The 16,931-nt window shown below is 40.6% G+C and overlaps 1 protein-coding gene across 1 annotated transcript in view; it reads left to right on the top strand.

Moving 5' to 3' along the window:
* Gars1 (glycyl-tRNA synthetase 1) overlaps window positions 1–16,931 on the top strand; it is a 42,286-nt gene that overhangs the window by 11,550 nt on the left and 13,805 nt on the right. The window contains exons 3-11 of the mRNA XM_042695055.1: window positions 883–985; window positions 1,735–1,876; window positions 3,080–3,168; window positions 3,754–3,830; window positions 6,340–6,485; window positions 8,632–8,781; window positions 12,346–12,508; window positions 13,723–13,887; window positions 15,961–16,068. Of these exons, the coding sequence (XP_042550989.1) occupies window positions 883–985; window positions 1,735–1,876; window positions 3,080–3,168; window positions 3,754–3,830; window positions 6,340–6,485; window positions 8,632–8,781; window positions 12,346–12,508; window positions 13,723–13,887; window positions 15,961–16,068 (1,143 nt within the window). The remainder of the gene's footprint in view (window positions 1–882; window positions 986–1,734; window positions 1,877–3,079; window positions 3,169–3,753; window positions 3,831–6,339; window positions 6,486–8,631; window positions 8,782–12,345; window positions 12,509–13,722; window positions 13,888–15,960; window positions 16,069–16,931) is intronic.

The following is a 16,931-nucleotide window of genomic DNA, read 5'->3' as shown; positions in this document are numbered from 1 at the left end:
GATTTTACTAGATAGCCCAGGCTGGCCTAGAACTTGAGATCTTCCTGCATTGGCCTCCCAAGCAGTATGACTACAAATGTACACCACCATGCTAAGCATTCATTTGAAGTTCTAAGTGATAAATTCACTGTAGTGATCTAGTAAAAATTCAGATATATTATCAGTATCCGTATTTAAATAAGCTTAACCTTTTTATTTGTTTTTAAAGACACAGTCTTTTTATGTTGTCTGAGTTGGCCTCAAACATGCCATTTTCTGCCTCAGCCTCCTGAGTGTGAGGATTATAGACATGTACTACCAAGCCCAGCTTCTAACTTAGTCCTATAATCCTAGAAATGGTTATATTTTTTTCCTAAAGGTATTTGTTAGTCAGCTTTTGATGCTGTGATAAAATAGCTGAGAAGAATCAACTTGAAGGAGGAAAGGTTTCTTTAGGTTCACAGTTTGAGAAGTTTTGGTTCATAGTCCACTGGTTTGGTTTTTTAGGACTGTGGGGAAGTAGAGCATCATGGTAGTGTATGATGTAGGCTATACTTTCACCTCATGGCACCAGGAAACAGACGAGGAACTAAAGTCCCGATAGCCTCTGTAAGGATTTCTGCTTGAAGGTTCTACCACCTCCCAATAGTGCCTTCAGCTGGTATTAAGCCTTCAACACATGAGTTTCTTACAGTATCTTTTCCTCAAAGGGACAGGAAGGACACAAAGACAAAGACAGAATAATGCCTCCACCTTTTTTTTTTTTAACTTTTCAAAATCTTTTCTGTTTGATAGATTTTATATCTAATTCTTCAAAGGAATCAACTACAGTCTGATACCTTAAGCTCAAGACTTCCATCTACTTCTCCAGTCACACTTTTTATCTTGTTTCTTCTCTTATAGGAGCTGGCATTACAGCCCAAAGATGACATTATAGACAGAACAAAAATGGAAGACACCTTGAAGAGGAGGTTTTTCTATGATCAAGCTTTTGCTATTTATGGAGGTATAGGATTAACAAAAGAATACTGTGCTGTTGGTGTCTTTAATGATATCAATTCTTAGATCAAAAACATGGTTTGGGTTGGGAATTTAGCTCAGTGGAGGAGTGCTTGCTTAGCAAGTACAAGGCACTGAGAATACAAATAGTCATAAAGTTGCTATTTGGCGTAATATCTGTCCTTTCCATCCTATACTTTAGTTTTTTTTCAGTGCATTATTGGTAATTGAACCCAGGTACTTGCTGTGTGAGGGTAACAAAGTGAATATAACTGACTAAATGTGTATCTGTATTTCATAGCCAACAGAGATCATTATGACAGTATTAAACCTTTAGTACTTTGTCACTGAAACTTAATTTGGTTTTGACAAAACAGACCTCTAAATGTTTTAACTTCTTGAGGTTTCTATAATAGCTGAGATACCCAGGAATATATTAAGAAATTGGAGGCTAAAATTTTAGATCAACTTTAGTGGTAGATTGCTTTCCATGGCATAACACTATAGTCTGCTTTTTCTTTCTATTTCCTGTATTTGGGACAACTTCATTGTTAAATCTCAGTTGAAATTATAAGTAAGGAAGTAGAAAGTGAAGTGAGACCTTTTCAAAGTAAGGCTCTTCAGTAGAGGGGTTTAAATTATTGACTTAAAAACCTTTCTGGGGAGGTATGTGGGATCTCAGGCATCAATGTCACCTGTCTTCTTGCCTAGTATTCAGAGTAACAAGTAAAGAATACTGTTTCTTACACTTCCCAGGTGTTAGTGGGTTGTATGACTTTGGACCAGTTGGATGTGCCTTGAAGAACAACATTATTCAGACGTGGAGGCAGCACTTTATCCAGGAGGAGCAGATCCTGGAGATTGACTGTACCATGCTCACTCCGGAGCCTGTCCTTAAGTAAGACCTGCTCCTATCAATGTTCAGAGTCAAGTAGCTGCCCATATTCACTTAGAAAACCTGGAAAATACATAAAAACCAAATAAATACATTCCTGTTGCTCACAGGAATGTATTTATTTCTCACAGATACTGTGAGAAATTCATTTCTACTGCTTACAGCATTTGTATCTGGTTTGCCTTTTCACTTTTTCTCTCCATTTCTGAATATGAGAATATTAGTGCATGTTGCTTTCTTTCATCTAATGTATGTGAATATTTACTGGTGTCATTAAGTATCCTTCTAAAGCATTTTTGATGCCAGCATAGTATCCTGTTTTGTGAATGCATCATAGTTTACTTAATGCCATTACATAGGTCTTTACAGTGTTGCTGAATTTTTACTGTAATCTGATATCCTAAAAGGTTTATTGCTCATTATTTCCTTAGTATTAAGTTCTGAGAAGGTAAGATATATATGTATTTTTGAGCAAATACTTTACTATTTATTTTGAAACTTCAATGCAGAAATATAAGATTAATCCTACCACATTATTGAAAGTAGGGTAAAACTTCAACTGTGATGAGGAGTTATCAGTTACTGTTGCCTGGTACACAGGTAATTTGCATTTATTACTATCATTATTTAGGCTCCTTCATCATTTTCATTGTGATGAGAGTAATTTCTTATTACCTTATCTTTTAGCTGCTTGTTCTACTAATAGGAATTATGTGCAGATAATACTAATGTCAATATAACTTCAACATTATAGCTTCTTCGCTCATCAGATTCCTGATGATTTTGGCCTTTGTTTAAATCACTAATGATAATAGAATAGACATGGATTACTTAATCCTAAACTGTAGAAAGTTTTTTTTAACTTGCAGAGATTTGCTTTGTGATCTTAGGATATAGTGTACTTTCAAGAATATTCCATAGGCTGAAATTTTATATAATTTGTAAAAAAGTGTAGCCTAGGAAGTATTTGCGAGAGAATCAGATAGATGGGAAGAATTTTCTCTGGTACATATTACTGTCTATCATGGATTACAGACATGGGAAACATATAGACTCCCATTATAGACATGCAAATTTCTTGTCTTTGAGTTCTGTCAATGTAAATTACAAATAAGCATATTGTAGGGTGATTGTTTAATAAGTTAGTATCTATGAATGCATCAGTTTTTATGAGAATGACATATTGACTTGGCATTTGATACTTAGGACCTCTGGCCATGTGGAAAAATTTGCTGACTTCATGGTGAAAGATGTGAAGAGTGGCGAGTGTTTCCGGGCTGACCATCTGCTGAAAGGCAGGGTTCTGCATTTTTCTTGTACTCAAATACAGAGCTTAGGCTAAATATTTACCTCAGATTTCCCTATTAAATTTCTTTTCTTTTCTTTTTTTTTGTTGGCCATGGGGCTTGAACTCTGGGCTTGGGCTCTGTCCCTCAGCTCTTCAGCTTAAGGCAAGTGCTCTACCGCTTGAGCCATAGCGCCACTTGCGGTTTTCTAGTGGTTTATTGGAGATGAGAGTCTCCTGGACTTTCCTGCCGGGGCTGGCTTTGAACCATGATCCTCAGATCTCAGCCTCCTGAGTAGCTAGGATTACAGGTGTGAGCCACTAGCGTCCGGCTTAAATTTCTTTATTTGGGCATAATGTACACACTTTACTTTTATTAAGTGGACAGTCCCTTATTTACAAAAGTTATATTTAGATTGCTTATGAGCATATTAATTTTATAATTAGTCAAGATAGTATCATGGTTGTCTCAATAACATGAAATACGGATTTATATAAATTAAGAACAGTGACCTTAGATTTGTTTTTAATTGTTGTGCATTGGCACTTTTTTTTTCATCATTGAAATTAATTTGTGTGAACACTGTTGTTGTAGCTCATTTACAGAAACTGATGTCTGACAAGAAGTGTTCTGCTGAGAAGAAGTCAGAGATGGAAAGTGTCTTGGCCCAGGTGAGAACTGTAGACACTCTCAGAGTGACAGGAAAGGTCTCTAGGATTTGCCGACCATGGCCACAGTTGTAAAGAAGCAGAATCTACCTGTCCCTCACAACATCTCTTTTTGCTTTTCAGTTTCTTCCACATCATCTGTGGTTAAGTCTTTATTTCAGTCAGAACTGAGAAGTCACTGTAAATGGGTATTAAACTTACAGTCTCTGCTGTGAGATTTGAGTGGCTGTGAGGCCCATGTTTGGTGTTGGTTGCAGACTGGGTGGATGACTGGGTGCTCTTTGACCAACCACTTAGCTGGGTTGGGCTGTCCCTTACTGCTGCTTTTCCCGTTTATCTTCAGAACTTAAGTTTTGTAACTTATTTGCCAAATTAAGGGATGACAAAAGCTGATAAAATGTAGTTATTTCTGACCTTTTACCAAGTACAAGAACATGTCATATATGACATGTTCTACAAGTTGAGCCACAGAGCCACTTCTGGCTTTTTCTGCTCATGTGATGTTGAGGAATCAAACCCAGGACCACATGCATGTGAGGCAAGCACTCTACCACTGAGCCACCTTCCCAGCCCCCTGTATGATCTAAATCCTGTGTGTCACAACCTAAGAATATCATGAGGAAGCTGAGAACGTAACTCAGTGGTAGAGCATTTACAAGGCACAGGCCACTGCACCTAGGTTCTTCTATTAAGGTGGGGGCTATTGAACTTGCCTATGAAGGCTGCCCTCCTGATATCAACCTTTCAAATAGCTAGGATGACAGGCACTGTCTAATGTTGTCTTGAAGGTCAGTGAAACTGGTCCAGCCTGTGTCTAATTGCGTGTAATATGGCATTTTGTTAAATTCCTCTGGACATTTTATAGAAACAGAATCTAGAAGGCTTCATTGTGTAATTGTTCATTCAGATCACATGGTGGCTAGTGTAAGTTGGCTTTCGGTGGAATGAAAATTTCCATCGCTTCTATGAAGGTGGCAAATATAAATTCTAATCATCTCCCTTTACTGAATAGGTGCTATGCATTTTCTTCATATCTTACTTAATCTTTACAGTAGCCCTCTTTAGTGGGGTAGGTTGTATTCTCTTTGTTTTACATAATACAGAATCAGGAAAGTTACATATAAATTAATGTTTAATTAGCCCATAATTGGTAGCATTGGAGGTGTACCAGCTCTTTTTGACCCTGGAGCCTCAGTTTTATGTGGTGATGAATTGTATTCTTTCTTTACTATTAGGTTATTTGTCATAGTTATTTGGAATTCTTTTTTTTTTTTGTCAGTCATGGGGATTGAACTGGGGGCCTGGAAGCTGTCCCTCAGCTCTTCAGCTCAAGGCTAGCACTCTACTACTTGATCCACAGCACCACTTCCAGCTTTTTCTGCTTATGTGGTGCTGAGGAATTGAACCCAGGGCCTCATGCATGCAAGGCAAGCACTCTACCACTGAGCCACCTTCCCAGCCCACAGTTATTTGGAATTCTTAAGTAGGAATTTATTTATCATTTTACAGAGTTTGGCTTTGAGTATCAGTTTGCAGAATGACAGACCATTGGAAGATGCACAGATGACTAGGACACAGCTAGAGGAAAGAAAATTGTATATAGTTAAGTTAATAGATAGGATTAGAGTTGTTCAGAGTCATAAAATTCAACCTTGGAAATTTACATACATGATTTCAGATTCTTGCCAATCTATAATTATTATAACTGAACAAGATGTATTTTTGCTATATTTGTCATTGTGGAATGGTGGGTATATGAATTTTAAGTCAGACCTATAAATGTGTTTAATTTCTTAGAAAAAAAAGAAGTAGCTGGGTGTTGGTGGCTCTCGCCTATAATCCTAGCCACTCGGCAGGCTGAGATCTGAGCATCGCAGTTCAAAGCCAGCCTGAGCAGGAAAGTCCGTGAAACTCTTTATTTCTAATAAACCACTCAGAAAACTGGAAGTGGTGCTGTAGCTCAAGAGGTAGAGTACTAACCCAGGCCAAGAGTTTAAGCCACATGACCAGGAAAAAAAAAGGAATGAAAAGAAAATAGGATGTGTGTTATCTGACTATAGTTTTAATATGAATTTTCTGAAGATTAGCTCACATCTAATGTTCTTCAGTTTTGTGTGAGTTGTAGCAGTGACTAGAATTATCCCTCTCTCTCTTTATATATATATATATATATATATATATATATATATATATATATGTATGTATAAATGCTTTCTTGAGAGCTTGTTTGGAGGTTCTAGCAGGGGAGTGCAGCTACTCATGAACCTTTGACCGAAGACTGGTCCTAATTTATCAGGGATGGTCGTCTTCTTCAACCGAGCATGCAGCTTCGGGAAGGACACACATGGAGCAGTGAGGGAGGAAGGGAACACTTGCCTAGCGAGCCAGATCAGCTGAATCAACCCTGGCGATCAGTGGGGTGACAGATGTTGAAGCCAGATCGCCCTCACATCCTATAAATGCTTTCTTTTCTCCATTTTTACACTAATTACTTTCTTGACATGTCCTTTAGCTTGACAACTATGGACAACAAGAACTTGGGGATCTTTTTGTGAACTATAATGTAAAATCTCCCACTACTGGAAATGATCTTTCTCCTCCAGTACCTTTTAACTTAATGTTCAAGACCTTCATTGGGCCTGGAGGAAACATGCCTGGGTAGGTATTGCTTATTCATGGAGTGCAGGTAAATATATAAAAAGAGATGATGACATTCTTAAATACTTTGTGGATACAATTTTTTTTTTTACCGGTTGTGGGGCTTGAACTCTGGGCCTGGGTACTGTCCCTCAGCTCTTCAGCTCAAAGTGAGTGTTCTACTACCATTTGAGCCATGGTGCCACTTCCAGTTTTCTGGTGGTTAATTGGATATCAGAGTCTCATACTTTCCTACCTGGGCTGGTTGTGAACCGTAATCCTCAGATCTCAGTCTCCTGAGTAGCTAGGATTACTGGCTTGAGCCATTGTCACCCGGCTGTGAATACAATTTTTTTAGTGTATATTTTTTCCAAAAAACAAAAACACAAGTTTGTGATCATTGTATCTTCTGATAATTGTTGCATGGGACAGAAGGGGCAGTCAAGGGCTGGGAAGGTGGCTTAGTGGTAGAGCGCTTGCCTTGCATGCATGAGGCCCTGGGTTCGATTCCTCAGTACCACATAAGCAAAAAGAAAAAAGCCAGAAGTGGCACTGTGGCTCCAGTGGTAGAGAGCTAGCCTTGAGCTGAAGAGCTGAGGGACAATGCCCAGGCCCAGAGTTCAGGCCCCATGACCGGACCCAAAAACAAAAAAACAAAACAAAACAAAAAAAAAAGAAGGGGCAGTCAAAAAATGATTGTCTTTTTTTAAATCGAGTTTGTTGCTGAAGTATACTTTAGAAGTTATTTAGTCTAGATTGGACATGGTGGCTCACATTTATAGCCCTACATACTCAGCAGGTAGAGATTGGGAGGATTGTACCAGCCTGGCAAAAGCTTGACAGGACTGTGTTTCAATCAGTAAGTTCTGTGTGGGCTAGTACATGCCTGTCATAGCAATCCAGACCTGTCCAGGCATAAATATGAAACCCTATTTGAAAAATAACAATAAAAGGGCTGTGGCCTTCACCCAAGTACCTGCTAAGCAAGCAGAGAGCCCTGAGTTCAAATGTAGCACCACTAAAGAAATATTTAATATAGCCCAGCCCTGCTCACATCAGTGGTACTTTCTTTAATGATGGAAAGGTTCTGCAATCTGTTCAGTATGATAGCCACTAGCCACATGTGGCTATTGATCTCTTGAAATCAGATTAGTACTTCTGAGGAATTGAGTTTTAAGATTATTTTTATTTTAGTTAGTTTAAATTTAAATAGGCATGCACCCAATTGTCTATCATATTAGAAGGTATAGGTATATGTAGCCTGTACCTTGCTTGGGATGATGAGATTTGGGAACCCTGTTATAACCCTTAGCCCACACTGACTTATTGGCCTCATAGTTTTACTGTGTGGTTAAGAGGGCTAGGCCTCTGTTAAAGAAATTAAGCTTGTCATTTGCCTGTGTGTTAATGGCTGCTCCCACAGACATAGACCTGCGGTAATGAAATGGTGGTGTCCTGTCAGTTTCTCGGCCCACATTCTAATGTGTGCCACGTAAATACTTTTTTTTTTTTTTTTTTTGGGTCCGGTTGTGGGGCCTGAACTCTGGGCCTGGGCGCTGTCCCTCAGCTCTTCAGCTCAAGGCTAGTGCTCTACCACTTGAGCCACAGCGCCACTTCCGGCTTTTTTTCTTTTTGCTTATGTGGTGCTGAGGAATCGAACCCAGGGCCTCAGGCTTGCAAGGCAAGCTCTCTACCACTGAGCCACCTTCCCAGCGTAAATACTTATTTTTGTAGAATGTCTTTCTGAAATTTACCTTTAGGGTTTATGCATCGAATATTTGAGACTTTTAAGATTTCAATCTAGGCTGGGCGCTCGTGGCTCATGCCTATAATAAACTATTCAGAAGGCTGAGATCTGAGCATTATGGTTTGAAGCCAGCACAGGCAGGAAAGCCCATGAGACTCTTATCTCCAACTAACTACCCTCTCCCCCTTCCCCTAAAGAAGCTGGAAAGAGAGCTGTGGCTCAAGTGGCAGAGTACTAGCCTGAATACAAAAGTTTAGGGACAATGTCTAGGCCCTGAGTTCAAGCCTCAGGACTGGCAAACACACACACACACACACATACACATGTGCGCGCACACACACACTTCAGTCTAGAATTTCAGATTTGTTAGAAAATATCATTTCTTTGTTTTATAACAGGCTGCTTTGCTTTAATTTATAGATATTTGAGACCAGAAACCGCACAAGGAATTTTCCTGAACTTCAAACGACTTTTGGAATTCAACCAAGGGAAGTTGCCTTTTGCTGCTGCCCAGATTGGAAATTCCTTTCGAAATGAAATCTCTCCTCGGTCTGGACTGATCCGAGTCAGGTACTGCTCTTGGACTGAACTGGAGATGAAAGCTTGCTGTTTTGAAATGTTCTGCTTTCATCTTGAATGTGGGCTGACTGGTCTTCTTCAGGAAGCAGGCTTTACACTTATAATCTCCAAATGTGACCTGACTGGCAATTTGGCATGAGGAACGTGAACTTAAAAGGAAGGAGGGTGGGGCATGACTCAAGCTTCTTACCTGCTCTTAATGGCCTTTTCTTAAAGCCTGTCACTTGTTTTGAGGATGTCAAGATCTTGACATCTCAACCAAGGCAGCCCTGGCAGTGGCAGATGGGGTGGCAGGTGATAACTAAGGCAGCCCTGGCAGTGGCATTGGGAGGGAGGGGATTACGAAAGGTCTTTTCATTGGAGGTGCCAGGGTAGACAGCATTGCTGAGTGTGTTTCAGTAACCAGTAGGTCTCCTGGACACAATCTTCAGATTTGTGGGAGCTTTGATGACATGGGCCACAAGCTCTCTCATTTACTCTAGCTCAGCCACATGCTAGTCTCTGTTCAAGTCTGCTTCAGTCTGAGGTGTCCAGAGTGTTTGGGTGACATATTGGCACTGTGTAGTTTTACTTAGAAACTTACTATGACTGAAGTTTTTTGTGATTTCTGTCATTTTCTTTCTTAATCAGCTCTTTGAGTGATATATTCGCTATAAAAATAGGTTATATGGCCACAGTTAGCTTTTCTAGGCTCCAGAAGTCTTCTCCTGGCTCCAGCATCCACCTATTCCCTTCCTTTCTTGCTGTAATTTGAGAGAACTCAGTCATAGTATCCACTCTTCCTTCCCTCCCCCCTCCCCCCCACTACAGGCTCCTCAACCTCCCCCCCGCCCCCCCAACCCCCTTGACTCCTTCCTGATCTTGGGAGGTCTGGAGTACTTTCGGGCCTGTGGTCTCTCAAGTTTATGGAGAAAAGATATGCACACCTTAGAGAAAGGGTTAAGAATAGCCCTTCTGGGTTTTCATGTAGGAGGAAGTAATCAGAAACTTTAACCTGGTGTAATAACAACAGACTTGTCATGTTTGAGTCTGTAGTTCCCTGTGTCTGGGTTTTTCTGTTTTTTTTTTTTCCAGTCATGGGGCCTGAACTCGGTCTGGGCGCTGTCCCTCAGCTCTTCAGCTCAAGGCTAGCGCTCTACCACTGGAGCCACAGCGCCACTTCCAGCTTTTTCTGTTTATGTGGTGTTGAGGAATCGAACCCAGGGCCTCATGCATGCAAGGCAAGCACCCTACTGCTGAGCCACCTTCCCAGCCCCTCTGTTTTTGTTTTTGTCTTTTGTTTTCTTTTATCTGACAGATGTGCTTTCCCAATTCTTGGGGGCTGGGTAACACTAACTTTGTTTAAATCCAGTGTTTTGGAAAAGATTTGCAGTCTTAGCAGTGGTAAGATTTTAAAAGGACTGAATATAAGGTTATGAAATAGAAAAACTAGCTTAGAACTGGGCAATGATCTCAGAAATTAACTGGTAGAGAGGTCCTGGGGCTTTCTGGCCTATTGGTCATTTTTTTATCTGTGTCCTGTCTGGAGTTTGGCTGGTTTTGTAATGCATCTCTGTAAGTTCTAGAACAGGTCAGCCACTCTTCATGGGTTGAGTTGACTCTTGATGGGCGTTACGATTGGATTGGCTTGTTTAGTGCTGTGGTTTCTTCTTGATGAGAGGTATCAGGTAACTAGTCTTTCTAAAGCTGTAATTCCTTTTGTTTGAGTTAGAAGGTTTACATGGTTCATACGAAGCTCTTTAAAGTTTTGCTTTATTTCGATTGGTTGGTTCTACCTTCCTGGTCCATGTGTATTTTGTTTTCCAGAGTCTGGGTGTAGCCTTTTTGTTTTTCAAGGTAAATAAGGTGATGCTTTAATACATTGTGAAATGGTTACCACAGGCAGACTAATTAACATGTCCATCACTCATATAGTTACCTTTAAAAATTTATTTTTATGTTGATAAGAATACTTAAGATTCAAGTATATGATGCATTGTAACTATCATCATTGTGCTAAGATTTAATGACGGAAACAGAAACTTTTTGGGGATCCTGTGAGAGCCTTTTTTGTATCCGGCCTTTTCAGTTCTTGTCAGTCCAGTTATAGTGAGAACAAACTGTTCATGCATTTCACATCCCAGTGTGCACAGATGTTTGATAGCTGTTGAAATAGATGCTGCAGGACCAAATAAGAGATGCCATTAGGAAATGAAATTTAAAAATTAAGGCTATTTTGCAATACATTTCAAGTGTTTTTAGGTTGCCTTTCAGCAGTTTTTCATTGCTTCTGAAATAGTTATGAGAGTACACAGCAAAAGTCATGCCTTTTTTTTTTTTTAAGAGATTTGATTTTGATTCATAAGCTTATTTAAAACACTTGCCCTGGCCCTGCAACATTTACTAATTGCCATTTGAAGAAGTCTCTTTGAGAAACCATTGCTATGTGCTATTTATTTCATCATTACATAGTGAGCCTGATGGCTGTTTTGTTCAGTTTGTGCCTTGAATAACACCTTATTAGAGCTCTTACTCTAAAGAAGCCAGCTGTATGGTGCCATTATCAATCGCTTGTTTATCTCATTGAAAAAAGGAATCAAAGTGGTATAGAAGACATATCAATTAACTTTTTAATTTCCCATTCCGTGAAAAGTAAATATCTGTTGCTTCATTTTATTCATATTGTGATGAAAAGCTCTGCTCATATTTTGAGAAGAACCATTTTCTTTGGCTGTCACTATTCAGCATCTCTATTTAGTGTGTGCAACACCTACTTGTATTTTCTTAATATTAAATGCTATATTATTCTCCATTTTAAAACTATTTTCAAGCTGAGCACTGGTGGCTTGATTTTAGGATTGCAGTTTGAAGCCAGCCTGGGAGAGGAAGGTCTGTGAGACTTTTATCTCCAGTTAAGCACCCCCCAACACCCCCTACCAAAAAAACCTCCCACAAAGCTGGCAGTGGAGCTGTGGCTCAAGTGGTACTGGACCCTGAGTTCAAGCACTAGGACCAGCACACACACAAAAAACAAACTATTTTCAGTTACAAGTAATAATCTTTTTGGATATGGCTAGATGGAAGGAGTTAATATTTCAGAAAGGTTTGCCATTATTTTATTTATTTATTTTTTTTGGGTCTGGTCGTGGGGCCTGAACTCTGGGCCTGGGCGCTGTCCCTCAGCCTTCAGCTCAAGGCTAGCGCTCTACCACTTGAGCCACAGCACCACTCCCGGCTTTTTTTTTTTTCTTTTTGCTTATGTGGTGCTGAGGAATCGAACCCAGGGCCTTGAGCATGCAAGGCAAGCGCTCTACCACTGAGCCACCTTCCCAGCCCCTTGCCATTATTTTAAATAGTGAGCTCCTGAGATGTTCTCCTCCTCCTCTTCTTCCTCTTCCTCCTCCTCCTCGTCCCAAAAAAATCTAGTCCAAAAATCACTTGATCATTTCCTTAGGAAGCTAATTGCTTGGTAGGGATAGGCAGCATGGTTAGTCGGGATAGACCATGGTTGAAAATGAGAGCCTCCTAGGTTGTATTTTACACAACAGATTTTATCCTTTGAATTTTTGCTTTCAGAGAATTCACAATGGCAGAGATTGAGCACTTTGTTGATCCCAATGAGAAAGACCATCCCAAGTTTCAGAATGTAGCTGACCTCTACCTGTATTTATATTCAGCAAAAGCCCAGGTCAGCGGACAGTCTGCTCGGAAAATGCGCCTAGGGGATGCTGTTGAACAGGTAAGATTCTGTACCACTTAGTATAATTCTTTGTGTAGTGGATGACAAAATATTTTACCAGTAATTTTAGCTTTTATTTTCATTTGATTTGTTTTTACATTGTTGAGGATCAAACCTAAGGCTTTATGCAAGCTAGGCAAGTGTCCTATCAGTGAACTACAACCTCAGTCCTTGTATAGTATTTATTTTTATGCAGAATTTATAATTCTTCTTCTTATTTTTTTTTTTTGGTCCAGTTGTGGGGCCTGAACTCTGGGCCTGGACGCTGTCCCTCAGCTCTTCAGCTCAAGGCTAGCGCTCTACCACTTGAGCCACAGCGCCACTTCCGGCTTTTTTCTTTTTGCTTATGTGGTGCTGAGGAATTGAACCCAGGGCCTCATGCATGCAAGGCAAGCGCTCTACCACTGAGCCACCTTCCCAGCCCTATAATTCTTATTTTTATGCAGACTTTAGGTTAAAGATTCTGAATGTCCCATTTCTGGGCCATTGAGCTAACATGAAAAAAATATTTAGCGAAACACTTGATTTTGCATTTAACAAAATTTACCACTTGGGGAAAACAAGCCCTTTGGATTCTAAACCCTGTTGTGTTTCCCATAGCACATGGCAGAATTTTTAATCACCTAGAGAAATGGGTGGGTAAGACCCCCTGCAGCAGTGGCTGACAGTGAGATAGGATGATGTTCCTTAGGGAGCTGTGAGCCTTCTTGTGGCTCTGAAAGTTTTCAGTACGAGGCTCGGTGAGACTTAGTTTTGTCACCAGGAAGACCCCTGCAGTGGAAGGAGGGAAGCTGGATCTGTCTGGTACTAAAATTGTAGATTACATCTACTGTCTTGGGTATCTGAATTTCAGTGGACACAGACCCATTAAAATCCTTCATGTGCCTTCAGTTTCATCTGCTCAGAAGGGAATGTCTGCCATTTTTAGAGTTGTTAGGACTATCATTCTTGTGCTATGGATTAGAAGGAGTGTGGTCTGAGGCTGAAGTTTTGCTGATTCTGGTGAGTATGTTGGACATTTTGAACTTCATTATTATATGAATGAACAACTGTTAAAAATAACCAAAATTACATTCTGGGTAAGCAAGAATAAACAGTTAACCAGGTATATCAAGTGTTTTGTTTTAGAAGTTAATAGAAAATGATACTTGGCTTCAAAAGTATTAATGTGATTTTTTTCTTCCTTGCTTCATACTGTCCTGCTTTTGATTTAGGGTGTGATCAACAACTCAGTGCTGGGTTATTTCATTGGCCGCATCTACCTCTACCTCACGAAGGTTGGCGTTTCTCCAGATAAGCTCCGCTTCCGGCAGCATATGGAGAACGAGATGGCCCACTATGCCTGTGACTGCTGGGATGCAGAGTCTAAAACCTCCTATGTGAGTAGAGAGTGGCCTGGTTCCCACAGTGGTGGGAAAGTGGGTATCAGAATTACTCAGTGGGAACTTTATACCAGAGTAGATCAGATAGGAGAAGGCCTTTTTTTTCTTTTTTGGTTGTATGGTTGAACTCTGGGCCTAGGTGCTGTCCCTGAGCTCTTTTGCTCAAGGCTAGCACTGTACTCTACCACTTTGAGCCACAGCTCTACTTCTAGTTTTCTGGTGGTTAATTGGGGATCATAGTCTCACAGACTTTCCTGCCTGGGTTGGCTTTGAACTATGATCCACAGATCTTAACCTCCTTTTTTTTTTTTTGTCAGTTGTGGGGCCTGAACTCTGGGCCTGGGCGCTAACCTTCAGCTCTTCAGCTCAAGGCTAACGCTCTACCACTTGAGCCACAGCACCACTTCTGGCTTTTTTGGCTTTTGTGGTGCTGAGGAATCGAACCCAGGGCCTCATGAATGCAAAGCAAGCATTCTACCATTGTGCCACCTTCCCAGCCCCAGATCCCAACCTCCTAAATAGCTAGGATTACAGGTGTGAGTCAATAACACTTGGCAGGAGATAACCTTTTAGAACAAAACAGGAACTGCAGTTGACCCTTGCTTTCTTGTGAGGGAGAGGGCTGCTCTGTGTAACAGGAAGAGACCTGTGGGATTCGAGGAGCACCTTACACAGAACATTTAAGGATGAGGTGGCACAGGTGTGAGCTACCATGAAGGGTTAGTATCCCGAGTGGAGATCAGGTGGGACAGCCTGCTCCTGATAGCTTTCTGGCAAGCAGTGTACATGCCGTAGGACTAAGTCCAGGAAGTTTCATTTCACATAGCCATAGGGCTGAGTCAAGGAAGTTTTAGTGTTCTTAGCTTCATTGCACATGGCCATAGGGTTGAGTCAAGGAAGTTGCAGTACTCTTAGCTTCAAGAGTATTTTTTTGTTAACTTAGGAGATAAACTAGTAGATTTGATCTTGAACACATTCCACTTATTTAGTAAAAATTCAGTGGTCTAGCAGGGTACTGGTGGCTCATGCCTGTAAATCCTAGCTACTCAGGAGGCTGAGATCTGAGGATCACAGTTTAAAGTCAGCCCAGTCAGGAAAGTCTGTGAAACTTATCTCCAATAAACCACCAGAAAACGGGAAGTGGCGTCGTGGCTCAAGTGGTAGAGTGCTAACCTTGAGCAGAAGAGCTGAGGGACAGCACCCAGACCCAGAGTTCAAGCCCCACAACCGACCTAAATAAATAAATAAATAAATTCAGAGGTCTATAGGTCATATTCCCTCTGAGTCCCAGCCCTTCCCCTGAATCTGAGCCTGAGCACAAAGCTTAGAACGAGACATTGTGGTGGTAGCTGATTCTGTGACAAGGTACCTGGAAACCTCTTTAGCCACATAGAGACCACAGGGCTAAACCTGCCATTTCCAACCATACACCTCTTCCCCATGTGTATCATGGATTGTTTCCATTCAGGGCCAAGAAATGAATCTTTTGGGTTTTGTAGCCTACATTCTCTGTCATATACCCCTGTTGTTTTTTGTTTTGTAGCCACATAGGCCTATGAATTACACACATATGCATACTAACATAATATACATGAATCTCAATACTGTTGGTCTTAATGTGTTTTACTTTGTGAGATTTAAAAACACTACAATCTGTTGGGATTAGGAAACAATTAATATAATCTGTTAGTTTAGACAATTTGTTTAGTTTACCCCACAGTTGAAATATGACAATGTCAATCAGATAAATGAGACCACCTGTGTACAGTGGGAGTTAGATTCTTTTATGGTGGTGAGCCTAATATCTGAAATTATTTTTATTTCCAAAATCTGTAAAATCAGAAAATCAGATTGGAGGTGTTGTAACTAAATTATCCTTGAATGTTTGAAAGAGTCAGTTACAGTCTGCATTCTTGTGTGAACAAAGCTATTGTGAGCGACATGTTTTCATAGACCTGCTCCTTCTAAGGGCTGGATGGGGGTTGTTACCAATGTTCTCATATACCTTGCTTCTTCCTAGGGCTGGATGGGGATTGTTAAAATGTTCTCATTCACCCTGCTTCTTCTTAGGGCTGGATCGAGATTGTGGGATGTGCTGATCGTTCCTGTTATGACCTCTCCTGTCATGCGAAAGCAACCAAAGTGCCCCTAGTGGCGGAGAAACCACTTAAAGAACCCATATCCTTCCTGTCACTCATCCCAAGCTCAGGGCTCCATAATTTGCTAGTTTGTCTTTGGCCCACTGAACAAACACATTAGAAATTCTCTCAAGGTCTTTTGCGTGCCACCCAGTTGTCCTTGGGTATTTCCTCTAGGCAGGCTCCTGTATGCTCTCCCACAAAAGACACCTGGTGCATATTCCTTCTCTATAACATGAGTGTCTTTTTTGGGGGGTTGGTTGTGGGGCTTGAACTCTAGGCCTGGGAGCTGTCCTGTGCTTTTCAGCTCAAGGCAAGTGCTCTGCCGCTTGAGCCACAACTCCACTTCCGGTTTTCTAGTGGTTTATTGGAGATAAGAGTCTCATGGACTTTCCTGCCCCGGCTGGCTTTGAACTGTAATCCTTAGATCTCAGCCTCCTGAATAGCTAGGATTACAGAAGTGAGCCACTGGTGACTGGCTAAATGAGTGTCTTTTTTTGATAAATAAAGTAACTTAGTTAATTTTGTCTGAAATGTAGAAAAGTAGAAGTTCCTAATTTATCAGGCACTGAGTGGTGAGCTGGCCTCTTAGGGTAGACAAATGAACAGTGTATGGACCTTGCTATATTGTGTGTTTTAGAAATGAATAAATTGTTACTAGAAGTTCTGGGATGTGAGTATGGTTATATTGTTGATCAGATAATATCCCTGTATAAAATCACTGTAAGTGAAAAGGGCTCTACTAGTAGTGTTTCCTTACTGTTAAGTGAGGTTTGTCAGGTAAGTTTGTATACAATTGTTTCATCTTGCACACACACCAGAAAAGACAGAATAGAGCTTTAAGAACTGGTTTTAAGTGGACTGATTTCAAGATTATTTTCTACAATACTAAGGTGGTGCTGT

The sequence above is a fragment of the Dipodomys spectabilis genome, unplaced genomic scaffold (assembly GCF_019054845.1).
Source record: "Dipodomys spectabilis isolate Male_0828 unplaced genomic scaffold, ASM1905484v1 ptg000178l, whole genome shotgun sequence".
In the NCBI taxonomy this organism is placed as follows: Eukaryota; Metazoa; Chordata; class Mammalia; order Rodentia; family Heteromyidae; genus Dipodomys; species Dipodomys spectabilis.
The sequence above is the reverse complement of the archived record's forward strand: the minus strand, read 5'-3'. Positions and strand labels throughout refer to the sequence as shown.